The sequence below is a fragment of the Salmo salar genome, chromosome 06 (genome assembly GCF_965601325.2).
Source record: "Salmo salar chromosome 06, fSalSal1, whole genome shotgun sequence".
Lineage (NCBI taxonomy): Eukaryota > Metazoa > Chordata > Actinopteri > Salmoniformes > Salmonidae > Salmo > Salmo salar.
Genome location: NC_138296.1, coordinates 4,457,259 through 4,475,000, shown reverse-complemented (window position 1 = coordinate 4,475,000; position 17,742 = coordinate 4,457,259). Strand labels below are relative to the sequence as shown.

General features: G+C 46.3%; 1 protein-coding gene across 3 annotated transcripts in view; it reads left to right on the top strand.

Moving 5' to 3' along the window:
* LOC106606366 (uncharacterized) overlaps window positions 1–17,742 on the top strand; it is a 142,008-nt gene that overhangs the window by 101,311 nt on the left and 22,955 nt on the right. For 2 of the 3 annotated variants that reach the window (XM_082976250.1, XM_082976252.1), the window contains exons 7-11: window positions 1,446–1,563; window positions 3,468–3,609; window positions 14,164–14,270; window positions 15,114–15,255; window positions 16,698–16,770. In XM_082976250.1, coding sequence (XP_082832376.1) covers window positions 1,446–1,563; window positions 3,468–3,609; window positions 14,164–14,270; window positions 15,114–15,255; window positions 16,698–16,770 — 582 coding nt within the window. The remainder of the gene's footprint in view (window positions 1–1,445; window positions 1,564–3,467; window positions 3,610–14,163; window positions 14,271–15,113; window positions 15,256–16,697; window positions 16,771–17,742) is intronic. The other variant, XM_082976251.1, reaches the window with a different exon arrangement.

The window sequence follows — 17,742 nt, the reverse complement described above, 5'->3', positions numbered from 1 at the left end:
TGTCTCTAACTGTTCCCTGTCTCTAACTGTTCCCTGTCTCTAACTGTTATCTGTCTCTAACTGTTCCCTGTCTCTAACTGTTCCCTGTCTCTAACTGTTCCCTGTCTCTAACTGTTACCTGTCTCTATTCCCTGTCTCTAACTGTTACCTGTCTCTAACTGTTCCCTGTCTCTAACTGTTCCCTGTCTCTAACTGTTCCCTGTCTCTAACTGTTCCCTGTCTCTAACTGTTCCCTGTCTCTAACTGTTATCTGTCTCTAACTGTTCCCTGTCTCTAACTGTTCCCTGTCTCTAACTGTTCCCTGTCTCTAACTGTTCCCTGTCTCTAACTGTTCCCTGTCTCTAACTGTTCCCTGTCTCTAACTGTTCCCTGTCTCTAACTGTTCCCTGTCTCTAACTGTTACTGTTCCCTGTCTCTAACTGTTCCCTGTCTCTAACTGTTCCCTGTCTCTAACTGTTATCTGTCTCTAACTGTTATCTGTCTCTAACTGTTATCTGTCTCTAACTGTTCCCTGTCTCTAACTGTTATCTGTCTCTAACTGTTCCCTGTCTCTAACTGTTCCCTGTCTCTAACTGTTCCCTGTCTCTAACTGTTCCCTGTCTCTAACTGTTACTGTTCCCTGTCTCTAACTGTTCCCTGTCTCTAACTGTTCCCTGTCTCTAACTGTTATCTGTCTCTAACTGTTCCCTGTCTCTAACTGTTCCCTGTCTCTAACTGTTCCCTGTCTCTAACTGTTCCCTGTCTCTAACTGATCCCTGTCTCTAACTGTTCCCTGTCTCTAACTGTTACCTGTCTCTAACTGTTCCCTGTCTCTAACTGTTCCCTGTCTCTAACTGTTCCCTGTCTCTAACTGTTCCCTGTCTCTAACTGTTCCCTGTCTCTAACTGTTACTGTTCCCTGTCTCTAACTGTTCCCTGTCTCTAACTGTTACCTGTCTCTATTCCCTGTCTCTAACTGTTACCTGTCTCTAACTGTTCCCTGTCTCTAACTGTTCCCTGTCTCTAACTGTTCCCTGTCTCTAACTGTTCCCTGTCTCTAACTGTTATCTGTCTCTAACTGTTCCCTGTCTCTAACTGTTCCCTGTCTCTAACTGTTATCTGTCTCTAACTGTTCCCTGTCTCTAACTGTTCCCTGTCTCTAACTGTTATCTGTCTCTAACTGTTATCTGTCTCTAACTGTTCCCTGTCTCTAACTGTTCCCTGTCTCTAACTGTTCCCTGTCTCTAACTGTTCCCTGTCTCTAACTGTTATCTGTCTCTAACTGTTCCCTGTCTCTAACTGTTCCCTGTCTCTAACTGTTCCCTGTCTCTAACTGTTCCCTGTCTCTAACTGTTCCCTGTCTCTAACTGTTATCTGTCTCTAACTGTTCCCTGTCTCTAACTGTTTGTTCCCTGTCTCTAACTGTTCCCTGTCTCTAACGGTTCCCTGTCTCTCCTCCTTTCTAAGCAGGCAGATATCTGGACAGCACATCGTCCGGGTCCTCGTCACGCTCCCAGAGTCCTTTACTTTTGAGTCCTGCTGGCTCTCAGAGCACCTACAACAACCCTCTACTGCGCTCCCTCAGGTATAGCTATTGTAGCTAATTCAGGGTGTAGCCCCGACTGGGACTCGACCCGGGTCCAGCGACTGTCAACCCAACACCTTAGCCATTACGCCAAGAGATCCAAAGCTCTTGACAAGGTGGCTAGGAGTTGTGTTAAGCTCGCTACAATATAGTACAGTTTAACCATTGATGTGGATGTATCTACCATATGAATGGGTTGTACAGTTAGTTCACCTGTATCTATGTTCTACTATCTGTGACTGTTGCTGTGACTGGGTGTGTATTTGAGAGAGTTTGTATGTGTCTGTCTTATAGTATATGCACTGCTCAAAAAAATAAAGGGAACACTTAAAGAACACAATGTAACTCCAAGTCAATCACACTTCTGTGAAATCAAAGTTTCCACTTAGGAAGCAACACTGATTGACAATACATTTCACATGCTGTTGTGCAAATGGAATAGACAACAGGTGGAAATTATAGGCAATAAGCAAGACACCCCCAATAAAGGAGTGGTTCAGCAGGTGGTGACCACAGACATCAGCTTCCTGGCTGATGTTTTGGTCACTTTTGAATGCTGGCGGTGCTTTCACTCTAGTGGTAGCATGAGACGGAGTCTACAACCCACACAAGTGGCTCAGGTAGTGCAGCTCATCCAGGATGGCACATCAATGCGAGCTGTGGCAAGAAGGTTTGCTGTGTCTGTCAGTGTAGTGTCCAGAGCATGGAGGCGCTACCAGGAGACAGGCCAGTACATCAGGAGACGTGGAGGAGGCTGTAGGAGGGCAACAACCCAGCAGCAGGACCGCTACCTCCGCCTTTGTGCAAGGAGGAGCAGGAGGAGCACTGCCAGAGCCCTGCAAATTGACCTCCAGCAGGCCACAAATGTGCATGTGTCTGCTCAAACGGTCAGAAACAGACTCCATGAGGGTGGTATGAGGGCCCGACGTCCACAGGTGGGGGTTGTGCTTACAGCCCAACACCGTGCAGGACGTTTGACATTTGCCAGAGAACACCAAGATTGGCAAATTTGCCACTGGCGCCCTGTGCTCTTCACAGATGAAAGCAGGTTCACACTGAGCACATGTGACAGACGTGACAGAGTCTGGAGACGCCGTGGAGAACGTTCTGCTGCCTGCAACATCCTCCAGCATGACCGGTTTGGTGGTGGGTCAGTCATGGTGTGGGGTGGCATTTCTTTGGGGGGCCGCACAGCCCTCCATGTGCTCGCCAGAGGTAGCCTGACTGCCATTAGGTACCGAGATGAGATCCTCAGACCCCTTGTGAGACCATATGCTGGTGCGGTTGGCCCTGGGTTCCTCCTAATGCAAGACAATGCTAGACCTCATGTGGCTGGAGTGTGTCAGCAGTTCCTGCAAGAGGAAGGCATTGATGCTATGGACTGGCCCGCCCGTTCCCCAGACCTGAATCCAATTGAGCACATCTGGGACATCATGTCTCGCTCCATCCACCAACGCCACGTTGCACCACAGACTGTCCAGGAGTTGGCGGATGCTTTAGTCCAGGTCTGGGAGGAGATCCCTCAGGAGACCATCCGCCACCTCATCAGGAGCATGCCCAGGCGTTGTAGGGAGGTCATACAGGCACGTGGAGGCCACACACACTACTGAGCCTCATTTTGACTTGTTTTAAGGACATTACATCAAAGTTGGATCAGCCTGTAGTGTGGTTTTCCACTTTAATTTTGAGTGTGACCCCAAATCCAGACCTCCATGGGTTGATAAATTGGATTTCCATTAATTATTTTTGTGTGATTTTGTTGTCAGCACATTCAAATATGTAAAGAAAAAAGTATTTAATAAGATTATTTCTTTCATTCAGATCTAGGATGTGTTGTTTAAGTGTTCCCTTTATTTTTTGGAGCAGTGTAATATATCCCCATCCTCTCCTCCTCCTGTCTCCAGTCACCCAGGAGAGGGTGTGATCCAGCTGATCTCTGTAGCCCGCTCCTCTAGTCTGGGCATCACCATCGGCGGAGGCTCCAATAGACCGGACGGCCCTGCAGTCTTCATCCAGGAGGTTCTGTCTGGGGGAGACTGCCACAGGGTAAGTCACCAATGGGATCCACCCTGAAAGAACAGGGTACCAGTGGAGAACCCCTTCTCATAGATTCACTTCATAACAGATACTGTAGTCATAGTTACCTCCATTGGGTTTTAACACTGGGATTAAATGAACCAGACTCAGACCACTGGTAGAACATCCAGTCAACGATGAATATGGTGGGAAGAGTTACATTAGGCATGTCGACATGGTAACGTCAATCTGCTCTACTTAGAAATTGAGTTACATTAGACATGTCGACATGGTAACGTCAATCTGCTCTACTTAGAAATTGAGTTACATTAGACATGTCGACATGGTAACGTCAATCTGCTCTACTTAGAAATTGAGTTACATTAGACATGTCGACATGGTAACGTCAATCTGCTCTACTTAGAAATTGAGTTACATTAGACATGTCGACATGGTAACGTCAATCTGCTCTACTTAGAAATTGAGTTACATTAGACATGTCGACATGGTAACGTCAATCTGCTCTACTTAGAAATTGAGTTACATTAGACATGTCGACATGGTAACGTCAATCTGCTCTACTTAGAAATTGAGTTACATTAGACATGTCGACATGGTAACGTCAATCTGCTCTACTTAGAAATGGAGTTACATTAGACATGTCGACATGGTAACGTCAATCTGCTCTACTTAGAAATGGAGTTACATTAGACATGTCGACATGGTAACATCAATCTGCTCTACTTAGAAATGGAGTTACATTAGACATGTCGACATGGTAACATCAATCTGCTCTACTTAGAAATGGAGTTAGAGACAGAGAGACAGAGTTAGAGACAGAGAGACAGAGCTAGAGACAGAGAGACAGAGCTAGAGACAGAGAGACAGAGCTAGAGACAGAGAGACAGAGCTAGAGACAGAGAGACAGAGAGACAGAGTTAGAGACAGAGCTAGAGACAGAGAGACAGAGTTAGAGACAGAGAGACAGAGCTAGAGACAGAGAGACAGAGTTAGAGACAGAGAGACAGAGCTAGAGACAGAGCTAGAGACAGAGTTAGAGACAGAGAGACAGAGCTAGAGACAGAGCTAGAGACAGAGAGACAGAGTTAGAGACAGAGAGACAGAGCTAGAGACAGAGAGACAGAGTTAGAGACAGAGAGACAGAGTTAGAGACAGAGAGACAGAGTTAGAGACAGAGAGACAGAGTTAGAGACAGAGAGACAGAGCTAGAGACAGAGAGACAGAGTTAGAGACAGAGAGACAGAGTTAGAGACAGAGAGACAGAGTTAGAGACAGAGAGACAGAGTTAGAGACAGAGAGACAGAGCTAGAGACAGAGAGACAGAGCTAGAGACAGAGAGACAGAGCTAGAGACAGAGAGACAGAGCTAGAGACAGAGAGACAGAGCTAGAGACAGAGAGACAGAGCTAGAGACAGAGAGACAGAGCTAGAGACAGAGAGACAGAGCTACAGACAGAGAGACAGAGCTAGAGACAGAGAGACAGAGCTAGAGACAGAGCTAGAGACAGAGAGACAGAGCTAGAGACAGAGAGACAGAGCTAGAGACAGAGAGACAGAGCTAGAGACAGAGCTAGAGACAGAGAGACAGAGCTAGAGACAGAGAGACAGAGCTAGAGACAGAGAGACAGAGTTAGAGACAGAGAGACAGAGAGACAGAGTTAGAGACAGAGCTAGAGACAGAGAGACAGAGCTAGAGACAGAGAGACAGAGTTAGAGACAGAGAGACAGAGTTAGAGACAGAGAGACAGAGCTAGAGACAGAGAGACAGAGTTAGAGACAGAGAGACAGAGTTAGAGACAGAGAGACAGAGCTAGAGACAGAGAGACAGAGCTAGAGACAGAGAGACAGAGCTAGAGACAGAGAGACAGAGCTAGAGACAGAGCTAGAGACAGAGAGACAGAGTTAGAGACAGAGAGACAGAGCTAGAGACAGAGAGACAGAGTTAGAGACAGAGAGACAGAGCTAGAGACAGAGAGACAGAGCTAGAGACAGAGAGACAGAGCTAGAGACAGAGAGACAGAGCTAGAGACAGAGAGACAGAGCTAGAGACAGAGAGACAGAGCTAGAGACAGAGTTAGAGACAGAGCTAGAGACAGAGAGACAGAGTTAGAGACAGAGAGACAGAGCTAGAGACAGAGAGACAGAGCTAGAGACAGAGAGACAGAGTTAGAGACAGAGAGACAGAGCTAGAGACAGAGAGACAGAGCTAGAGACAGAGAGACAGAGAGACAAAGCTAGAGACAGAGAGACAGAGTTAGAGACAGAGAGACAGAGAGACAAAGCTAGAGACAGAGAGACAGAGTTAGAGACAGAGAGACAGAGTTAGAGACAGAGAGACAGAGTTAGAGACAGAGAGACAGAGCTAGAGACAGAGAGACAGAGCTAGAGACAGAGAGACAGAGCTAGAGACAGAGAGACAGAGCTAGAGACAGAGAGACAGAGCTAGAGACAGAGAGACAGAGCTAGAGACATAGTTAGAGACAGAGAGACAGAGCTAGAGACAGAGCTAGAGACAGAGAGACAGAGCTAGAGACAGAGAGACAGAGCTAGAGACATAGTTAGAGACAGAGAGACAGAGTTAGAGACAGAGAGGGAGAGAGAGAGGGGTGAAGAAAAAGAGAGAAAGAGACAGTGGGATGGAGAGGGACAGGGGGGATGGAGAGGGTTGGAGAGAGAGAGGGAAAGGGATGGATGGAAAGAGCGAGATGGAGACAGTGGGATGGAGAGAGACAGGGGGATGGAGAGGGTTGGAGAGAGTGAGAGAGAGGAAGGGATGGATAGAGAGAGAGATAAAGTGATGCAGACTGCTTCCCAATTAGCTCAAGTGTGAAGGGGACGTGTCAGAGTCCCCACAGTCCCTTGAGCAGCAGGACAGGACAGCAGGACAGGACAGACACACAGACTGTGAAGGTCAGCCCTTTAGGACCCTGCTTACTTAGGCCATCACCCTGTCCCCCTGACCTCTACCTTCCTACCATCTAGCCTCTACCACCCCCACAGCACTCCCTGTTCCCCTGTCCTCTACCTCCCTACTATCTAGCCTCTATCACCCCCACAGTACTCCCTGTCCCCATGATCTCTACCTCCCTACCATCTAGCCTCTACCACCCCCACAGCACTCCCTGTTCCCCTGTCCTCTACCTCCCTACCATCTAGCCTCTACCACCCCACAGCACTCCCTGTTCCCCATGATCTCTACCTCCCTACCATCTAGCCTCTACCACCCCCACAGCACTCCCTGACCTCTACCTCTCTACCATCTAGCCTCTACCACCTCCACAGGACTCCCTGTTCCCCTGTCCTCTACCTCCCTACCATCTAGCCTCTATCACTCCCACAGCACTCCCATGACCTCTACCCTCCCTACCATCTAGCCTCTACCACCCCCACAGCACTCCCTGTCCTGACCTCTACTTTCCTACCATCTAACCTCTACTACCCCCACAGTACTTCCCTGACCTCTACCTCCCTACCATCTAGCCTCTACCACCTCCACAGCACTTCCTGTCCCCCTGCCCTCTTTCTCCCTACCATCTAGCCTCTACCACTCCCACAGCACTCCCTGACCTCTACCTTCCTACCATCTAGCCTCTACTACCCCCACAGTACTTCCCTGACCTCTATCTCCCTACCATCTAGCCTCTACCACCCCCACAGCACTCCCTGACCTCTACTTTCCTACCATCTAGCCTCTACTACGCCCACAGTACTTCCTGTCCCCCTGACCTCTACCTCCCTACCATCTAGCCTCTACGACCCCACAGTACGCCCTGACCTCTACCTCCCTACCGTCTAGCCTCTACCACCCCCACAGCACTTCCTGTCCCCCTGCCCTCTTTCTCCCTACCATCTAGCCTCTACCACCCCCACAGCACTTCCTGTCCTGTCCCCCATCTGCCCCCCCCAGAAATATGACACTGATAGGAAAAGGTGAGAGGAGAGGGGTAGGATGGGGGAGGGCAGGGTGTGAGGGAATAGATGAGGGTTGTCCATATTCCAAACCTCTCTGGAAAGCTGACACTAATGGAGGGGGCAGGATGGGAAGGGTTGTCCATGCTGCACCTTTCACCTGCAGCGTGATAGATGGGGTGACTATGTACATAAAATGCTGTCATTTCTAAACAGTTCTCCCGATATGGATCAAAATACCCTCAAATTAAAGCTGACAGTCTGCATTTTAACCTCATAGTCATTGTTTGATTTCAAATCCAAACTTTTGAAGTATAGAGCCATAAGAAGAAAACATGCTTCACTGTCCCAATAATTACTGAAGACACTAAATAATTACTGTAAATAGAGAGATAGAGACATAGAGAAATAGATATATAAAGTTGAAGTCGGAAGTTTACCTATACTTGGGTTGGAGTCATTAAAACAGTTTTTTTCAACCACTCCACAAATGTATTGTTAACAAACTATAGTTTTGGCAAGTCGGTTAGGACATCTACTTTGTGCATGACACAAGTCATTTTTCCAGCAATTCTTTACAGACAGATTATTTCACTTATAATTCACTGTATCACAATTCCAGTGGGTCAAAAGTTTACATACACTAAGCTGACTGTGCCTTTAAACAGCTTGGAAAATTCCAGATAATTATGTCATGGCTTTAGAAGCTTCTGATAGGCTAATTGACATCATTTGAGTCAATTGGAGGTGTACCTGTGGATGTATTTCTAGGCCTACCTTCAAACTCACTGCCACTTTGCTTGACATCATGGGAAAATAAAACAAAATCAGCGAAGACCTCAGACAAAACTTGTAGACCTCCACAAGTCTGGTTCATTCTTGGGAGCAATTTCCAAACACCTGAAGGTACCACGTTTATCTGTACAAACAATAGTACTTAAGTATAAACACCATGGGACCACGCAGCCGTCATACTGCTCAGGAAGGAGACGCGTTCTGTTTCCTTGAGATGAACATACTTTGGTGTGAAAAGTGCAAATCAATCCCAGAACAACAGCAAAGGACCTTGTGAAGATTCTGGAGGAAACAGGTACAAAAGTATCTATATCCACAGTAAAACGAGTCCTATATCGACATAAATATGAAAGGCCTCTCAACAAGGAAGAAGCCACTGCTCCAAAACCACCATAAAAAAGCCAGACTACGGTTTGCAACTGCACATGGGGACAAAGATCGTACTTTTTGGAGAAATGTCCTTTGGTGTAATGAAACAAAAATAGAACTGTTTGGTCATAATGACCATCGTTATGTTAGGAGGAAAAAGGGGGAGGCTTGCAAGCCGAAGAGCACCATCCCAACCGTGAAACACGGGGGTGGCAGCATCATGTTGTGGGGGTGCTTTGCTGCAGGAGGGACTGGTGCACTTCACAAAATAGATGGCATCATGAGGGGGGGAAATTATGTGGATATATTGAAGCAACATCTCAAGACATCAGTTAGGAAGTTAAAGCTTGGTCGCAAATGGGTCTTCCAAATGGACAATGACACCAAGCATACTACAAGCATTTCGTTACACTCGCATTAACATCTGCTAACCATGTGTATGTGACCAATACAATTTGATTTGATTTGATTACTTCTAAAGTTGTGGCAAAATGACTTAAGGACAACAAAGTCAAGGTATTGGAGTGGCCATCACAAAGCGCTGACCTTAATCCAATAGAAAATTTGTGGGCAGAACTGAAAAAGTGTGTGCGAGCAAGGAGGCCTACAAACCTGACTCAGTTACACCAGCTCTGTCAAGTGGAATGGGCCAAGATTCACCCAATTTATTGTGGGAAGCTTGTGGAAGGCTACCCGAAACATTTGACCCAAGTTAAACAATTTAAAGGCAATGCTACCAAATACTAATTGAGTGTATGTAAACTTCTGACCAACTGGGAATGTGATGAAAGAAATAAAGGCTGAAATAAATAATTCTCTCTACTATTATTCTGACATTTCACATTGTTAAAATAAAGTGGTGATCCTAACTGACCAAAGACAGGGATTAAATGTCAGGAATTGTGAAAAACGGAGTTTAAATGTATTTGGCTAAGGTTTATGTAAACTTCTGACTTCAACTGTACATACACATACATACATACATACATACATACATACATACATACATACATACATACATACATACATACATAGTGCAACTGATATCTTTGTTCTATATCAGTGTTTTCTAACCCTGGTCCTCCAGTACCACCAACAGCCCAACTCTGGTCCTCCAGTACCACCAACAGCCCAACCCTGGTCCTCCAGTACCACCAACAGCCCAACCCTGGTCCTCCAGTACCACCAACAGCCCAACCCTGGTCCTCCAGTACCACCAACGGCCCAACCCTGGTCCTCCAGTATCACCAACAGCCCAACCATGGTCCTCCAGTACCACCAACAGCCCAACCCTGGTCCTCCAGTATCACCAACAGCCCAACCCTGGTCCTCCAGTACCACCAACAGCCCAACCCTGGTCCTCCAGTACCACCAACAGCCCAACCCTGCTCCTCCAGTATCACCAACAGCCCAACCCTGGTCCTCCAGTACCACCAACAGCCCAACCCTGGTCCTCCAGTACCACCAACAGCCCAACCCTGGTCCTCCAGTACCACCAACGGCCCAACCCTGGTCCTCCAGTACCACCAACGGCCCAACCCTGGTCCTCCAGTACCACCAACAGCCCAACCCTGGTCCTCCAGTACCACCAACGGCCCAACCCTGGTCCTCCAGTACCACCAACGGCCCAACCCTAGTCCTCCAGTATCACCAACAGTGTTTCCCAACCCTGGTCCTCCAGTACCACAACAGTGTTTCCCAACCCTGGTCCTCCAGTACCACCAACAGCCCAACCCTGGTCCTCCAGTACCACCAACAGCCCAACCCTGGTCCTCCAGTATCACCAACAGCCCAACCCTGGAACTCCAGTACCACCAACAGCCCAACCCTGGTCCTCCAGTACCACCAACAGAACACATTGTTATTGTAACCCTGGACAAGCACATCTGATTCAACTGGTCAACTAATCATCAAGCCTCAATGAGTTGAATGAGGTGTGTTTGTCCAGGGAAACAACTAAACTGTACTGTTGGGGTACTGGAGGACCAGGGATACAACTAAACTGTACTGTTGGGGTACTGGAGGTCCAGGGATACAACTAAACTGTACTGTTGGGGTACTGGAGGACCAGGGATACAACTAAACTGTACTGTTGGGGTACTGGAGGACCAGGGATACAACTAAACTGTACTGTTGGGGGTACTGGAGGACCAGGGATACAACTAAACTGTACTGTTGGGGTACTGGAGGACCAGGGATTCAACTAAACTGTACTGTTGGGGTACTGGAGGACCAGGGATACAACTAAACTGTACTGTTGGGGTACTGGAGGACCAGGGATACAACTAAACTGTACTGTTGGGGGTACTGGAGGACCAGGGTTGGGCTGTTGGTGGTACTGGAGGACCAGGGTTGGTGGTACTGGAGGACCAGGGTTGGGCCGTTGGGGATACTGGAGGACCAGTGTTGGGCCGTTGGGGGTACTGGAGGACCAGGGTTGGGCCGTTGGGGATACTGGAGGACCAGGGTTGGGAAACACTGTTGGGGGTACTGGAGGACCAGGGTTGGGAAACACTGTTGGGGGTACTGGAGGACCAGGGTTGGGAAACACTGTTGGGGATACTAGAGGACCAGGGTTGGGAAACACTGTTGGGGATACTGGAGGACCAGGGTTGGGCCGTTGGGGATACTGGAGGACCAGGGTTGGGAAACACTGTTGGGGATACTGGAGGACCAGGGTTGGGAAACACTGTTGGGGGTACTGGAGGACCAGGGTTGGGAAACACTGTTGGGGATACTGGAGGACCAGGGTTGGGCTGTTGGTGGTACTGGAGGACCATGGTTGGGCTGTTGGTGGTACTGGAGGACCAGGGTTGGGCTGTTGGTGATACTGGAGGACCAGGGTTGGGCCGTTGGTGGTACTGGAGGACCAGGGTTGGGCCGTTGGTGATACTGGAGGACCAGGGTTGGGAAACACTGTACAGAGCCAGACAGCTTCCTAACCATGACACAGTGGTGGCAGAGCACAGAGCACAGGACCACACAGCACACAGCCATGGCAGTCCCAGAACCACACAGCACACAGCCAAGGCAGGCCCAGAATCACACAGCCACGGCAGGCCCAGAATCACACAGCCACGGCAGGCCCAGAATCACACAGCCACGGCAGGCCCAGAACCACAGAGAACACAGCCACGGCAGGCCCAGAACCACAGAGCACACAGCCACAGCAGACCCCAGAGCTGTTTCACAGAACAGAACAGTAGGGTGTTGCTATCTCACATTCTGACCATCAGGTGTATGAGATACAATAAACTGAATATACTTCTACTAATATTCAGTTAGCCTGGTACCAGATCTGTTGGTACACTGGTCCGGGACAGCTACCTCAGTGTTTAGCTCACATACCCAGGAAACCGCTGATGCAGGACCAGCTACCTCAGTGTTTAGCTCACATACCCAGACAACCACTGATCCAGGACCAGCTACCTCAGTGTTTAGCTCACATACCCAGACAACCACTGATCAAGGACCAGCTACCTCAGTGTTTAGCTCACATACCCATGCAACCTCTGGTCCAAGACCAGCTACCTCAGTGTTTAGCTAACCACTGTAGTGAAGTGAGTGTCAGTACTTATTTTTTATCCCTTACTTTACCAGGTAAGTTGACTGAGAACACATTCTCATTCACAGCAATGACCTGGGGAGTAGTTACAGGGGAGAGGAGGGGGATGAATGAGCCAATTGGAAGCTGGGGATGATTAGGTGGCCATGATGGTATGTGGACCAGATTGGGAATTTAGCCAGGACACCAGGGTTAACACCCCTACTCTTACAATAAGTGCCCTGGGATCTTTAGTGACCACAGAGAGTCAGGACACCAGTTTAACGTCCCATCTGAAAGACAGCACCCTACACAGGGCAATGTCCCCAATCACTGCCCTGGGGTATTGAGATATTTTTGGGGGAACCAGAGGAAAGAGTGCTTCCTACTGGCCCTCCAACACCACTTCCAGCAGCATCAGGTCTCCCATCCAGGACCAACCCTGCTTAGCTTCAGAGGCAAGCCAGCAGTAGGATGTAGGGTGGTATGCTGCTGGGAAAGTACATGTGCAAGCAAGTAAAATCCCTTTTCAACTGTCAACATTCCCCCAGAATGGGATAAGGCTTAGCTACTGTTAGCGGCGTCCTTGTGAAATACTGTAAAACAACAGGATACATGATGTTAAATGTAGTGACTCCTAAGAGGCTGTTGAACCAAATGCTAGTCATCAAACAGTAAAACATACAGCAGCTCATTTCCTCAGCTAATAAATCATCCACAATCTAAGCACCCTAAAAATAACTCCAACACAATGTCTGCCTCGTTTTAAAGTCCTACAGTACACGATGTGAGAGTAGAGCAGATGAGCTTTCTCTCTTACAGTAAAACCAGGTGTGTGTGTGTGTGTGAGAGAGAGTGGATGTGTTTGTGTGTGAGAGAGTGTGCAGGCGTGTGTGTGTGTGTGTGTGTGTGTGTGTGTGTGTGTGTGTGTGTGTGTGTGTGTGTGTGTGTGTGTGTGTGTGTGTGTGTGTGTGTGTGTGTGTGTGTGTGTGTGTGTGTGTGTGTGTGTGTGTGTGTGCATGTAACTCTTGGTTGGTGGTATGACCGTCATAGAGATGTTTTCTTGTATGGAAACAGCCCACCCTCTCCTCATCCCAATCCTGTCTCTATCCTGCTGGTCTCTTAATTTTGTGTGTCATGTATATTTTCCAAAGCCATGTAATGGGATGTAGAAGGATCAGAGGCTCTCTGCTCTGACATAGATTTTTCAGTTATGTTTTCCTGAATGTTATGATTCTAGAAGGTTCCATAGAACCTGGACATTGTGATGCTAGAAGGTTCTATATTCCATTATACCGCTCCTCCTCTTGGGGTGTCCCTGACGGTTAATGACAGTGGAGAGAGAATTCTCATATTACTGCTGATGTGATGTGTTGGCCTTTCTAGCTGTTAGAAAAACTGCCCTCTGCTCACATTGTGCCAACATGCAGCATCATGTAGAACAGGACACCTGCATCGTCTGCTCTGCTCTGGCCTGTCTGTCTGCTCTGTCTGTCTGCTCTGCTCTGTCTGTATGTTACACACAATTATTATATATTTTTTTACCTTTATTTAACTTGGCAAGTCAGTTAAGAACACATTCTTATTTACAATGCCGGCCTAGGAACAGTGGGTTAACTGCCTTGTTCAGGGGCAGAATGACAGATTTTGACCTTGGCAGCTCGGGGATTCAATCCACAAACCTTTCGGTTACTGGCCCAACGCTCTAACCAGTAGGCTACCTGCTGCCCATCAACCTACTGATGAACTGTAGTCTACTGATAAACTGTATGTTACACACTGTAAGCACCACTTGTGTATAGTTTTTTTGAATTATTTAAAGGATGAGGTTCTCCTGATTATGTTTTCATGTCTGTTTTTATGTGTGTAAAGCCAAAAACAAATGTCCACATTGCATGTAGAATAACGTTTTTGTAATTCGTATTTTCTGCTGTCCCCCATTTGCAGGATGGGCGCCTGAGGCCAGGGGATCAGCTCATTGCCATCAACAAGGAGTCCTTGATAGGTGTGACCCACGAGGAGGCTAAGAGCATGGTCAACAAGGTCAAATTTAGGTGAGATATCAGATGGTGTGGGGGTGGGGGTTGAATTGTGTGGGGGTGGACGTGTTGGTGTGTACGAAAACTTATATACTACAAGTTTGTGAGATGAAATCAAAAGTAATAATGTGAGATAATATGCGTTATACTTCTGAAGTTGTAAAGTTATACTTTATAGTTCTATACTTCCAAAGTTGTAAAGTTATACTTTATAGTTCTAAAGTTCTAAATTTATATTTTATAGTTCTAAAGTTATACTTTATAGTTCTATACTTCTAATGTTATACTTTATAGTTCTATACTTCTAAAGTTATACTTTATAGTTCTATACTTCTAAAGTTATACTTTATAGTTCTAAAGTTATACTTTATAGTTCTATACTTATAAAGTTATACTTTATAGTTCTAAAGTTCTACTTTATAGTTCTATACTTCTAAAGTTGTAAAGTTATAATTTATAGTTCTATACTTCTAAAGTCGTAAAGTTATAATTTATAGTTCTATACTTCTAAAGTCGTAAAGTTATAATTTATAGTTCTATACTTCTAAAGTTGTAAAGTTATAATTTATAGTTCTATACTTCTAAAGTCGTAAAGTTATAATTTATAGTTCTATACTTCTAAAGTCGTAAAGTTATAATTTATAGTTCTATACTTCTAAAGTCGTAAAGTTATAATTTATAGTTCTATACTTCTAAAGTTGTAAAGTTATAATTTATAGTTCTATACTTCTAAAGTCGTAAAGTTATAATTTATAGTTCTATACTTCTAAAGTCGTAAAGTTATAAGTTATAGTTCTATACTTCTAAAGTTGTAAAGTTCTACTGCTAAGTTCTATGTTCTTCTATCTATCCCTCCAGTCAAGAGGCGGTGGTGGAGATCGCTTTCATCCCTGGTAAAGGTCCGTTCCCCAACAGCACGTCTTTACACAACGGTGTCCAGCGCAGCGTTGGCAACGGGTACAGCTCCGGACGCTTAAAAGTCCACGTCAGATCACCAGAGGTCAGTCTTCTCCTCTCCTCCTCTTCTCCTCCTCCTTCTCAGTAGTATCCATCACCCGAGGTTAGCATTCTTCCTCTTCACATCTTAAATGTAGTTAGATCATATACCTGTTGAATAAAGTAACATTTGATCAAATAATTAATAAAGTCCTCCGATTGTACGCTGGTTCAGGGCAGGGATGATAGATTTCTGCTCTAGTCTGATGTAATGTTGGTACAGGTCTGTAGGGTACTGCTCTAGTCTGATGTAATGTTGATACAGGTCTGTAGGTTTCTGCTCTAGTCTGATGTAATGTTGATACAGGTCTGTAGGGTACTGCTCTAGTCTGATGTAATGTTGATACAGGTCTGTAGGTTACTGCTCTAGTCTGATGTAATGTTGATGCAGGTCTGTAGGGTACTGCTCTAGTCTGATGTAATGTTGATGCAGGTCTGTAGGTTTCTGCTCTAGTCTGATGTAATGTTGATACAGGTCTGTAGGTTTCTGCTCTAGTCTGATGTAATGTTCATACAGGTCTGTAGGTTACTGCTCTAGTCTGATGTAATGTTGATACAGGTCTGTAGGTTACTGCTCTAGTCTGATGTAATGTTGATACAGGTCTGTAGGTTTCTGCTCTAGTCTGATGTAATGTTGATACAGGTCTGTAGGTTTCTGCTCTAGTCTGATGTAATGTTGATACAGGTCTGTAGGTTTCTGCTCTAGTCTGATGTAATGTTGATACAGGTCTGTAGGTTACTGCTCTAGTCTGATGTAATGTTGATGCAGGTCTGTAGGGTACTGCTCTAGTCTGATGTAATGTTGATACAGGTCTGTAGGTTTCTGCTCTAGTCTGATGTAATGTTGATACAGGTCTGTAGGTTACTGCTCTAGTCTGATGTAATGTTGGTACAGGTCTGTAGGTTTCTGCTCTAGTCTGATGTAATGTTGGTACAGGTCTGTAGGTTTCTGCTTTAGTCTGATGTAATGTTGATACAGGTCTCTAGGGTACTGCTCTAGTCTGATGTAATGTTGATACAGGTCTGTAGGTTTCTGCTCTAGTCTGATGTAATGTTGGTACAGGTCTGTAGGTTAAGGCTCTAGTCTGATGTAATGTTGATACAGGTCTGTAGGTTAAGGCTCTAGTCTGATGTAATGTTGATACAGGTCTGTAGGTTACTGCTCTAGTCTGATGTAATGTTGGTACAGGTCTGTAGGTTACTGCTCTAGTCTGATGTAATGTTGATACAGGTCTGTAGGTTTCTGCTCTAGTCTGATGTAATGTTGATACAGGTCTGTAGGTTTCTGCTCTAGTCTGATGTAATGTTGATACAGGTCTGTAGGTTTCTGCTCTAGTCTGATGTAATGTTGATGAAGGCTGATACTTAGCTCTTGGCCTCTTGTAGCTCAGTGAGTTAATATTTGTTGTACAATTCCAACAGCCTCCTCTCCTCTTCTCTGTGTAGATCCGTACGGGGGAACCTGCCCCGCTGCCTTCTCCCTCCCCTGACATCTGCCCTCCAGATATACACATTTCAGGTACGATTAAATATCAATTATAATATCATATTTTCTCTACTACTTCACCCAGCTGAGTTCTTCCCTTTCCCTTACTCCTCTCTCACTCCTATTTTCTATTGTGCCCCTCTCTGTCTCTCTCTCTCTCGCTCTTTCTCTCTCTCTTCCTCCTATCTACTGTACCTCTCTCTCTCGCTCTCTCTCTCTCACCCCTCTCTCTCACCCCTCTCTCTCTCCCTTCCTACTCTCTTTTTACTCCCCCCCTCTATGACCTAGTTATAGAAAAGCCTGTCAGAGAACCTTCGATGTCCTCTAGAAAAACGGTCATTCTCAGACTTCTCCCCCACCCCCCCCATGTCTCACCTGGCACGTACGCAAACACACTGTGTTTATTTAACACTCACTAAATGAAGGTGGTGAGGTGAAGTGAAAACCAGGGATTGGGGATTAAAAAGGAGTTGGGATTTAATCAGAGTGTGGCTGGCAACGCAGTGGGGTGTGTCTGGGGGTGGGGTGTGTGTGTGTGTCTGTATGTTTGTGTGTGTGTGTGTATGTGTCAGGATTTTTAGCAGGGTGCCCTAGAGGCCAGGAGGGTAGGAGAGGTGTTAACAGGTCAAAGCAGGTTAACAGATTCACAATATATATGGAATTAAGACCAACAAGCTTTCATGTTCCTCTAGATTGGGTTGTCTGTGTGTGTGTGTGTGTGTGTGTGTGTGTGTGTGTGTGTGTGTGTGTGTGTGTGTGTGTGTGTGTGTGTGTGTGTGTGTGTGTGTGTGTGTGTGTGTGTGTGTGTGTGTGTGTGTGTGTGTGTGTGTGTGTGTATAAGTGTGTGTGTGTGTGTGTGGCGGTGTGTGTGTGTGGCGGTGTGTGTGTACTACTGTAACAACAGCATATGAATGTCTCTGTTTAAGGGTTCCCCTCTCATCCCAACGTTTTCAAAAACGAGATATTGTAGGTTTGCCATATTAACATAGTAACCGTCAGCTAAAA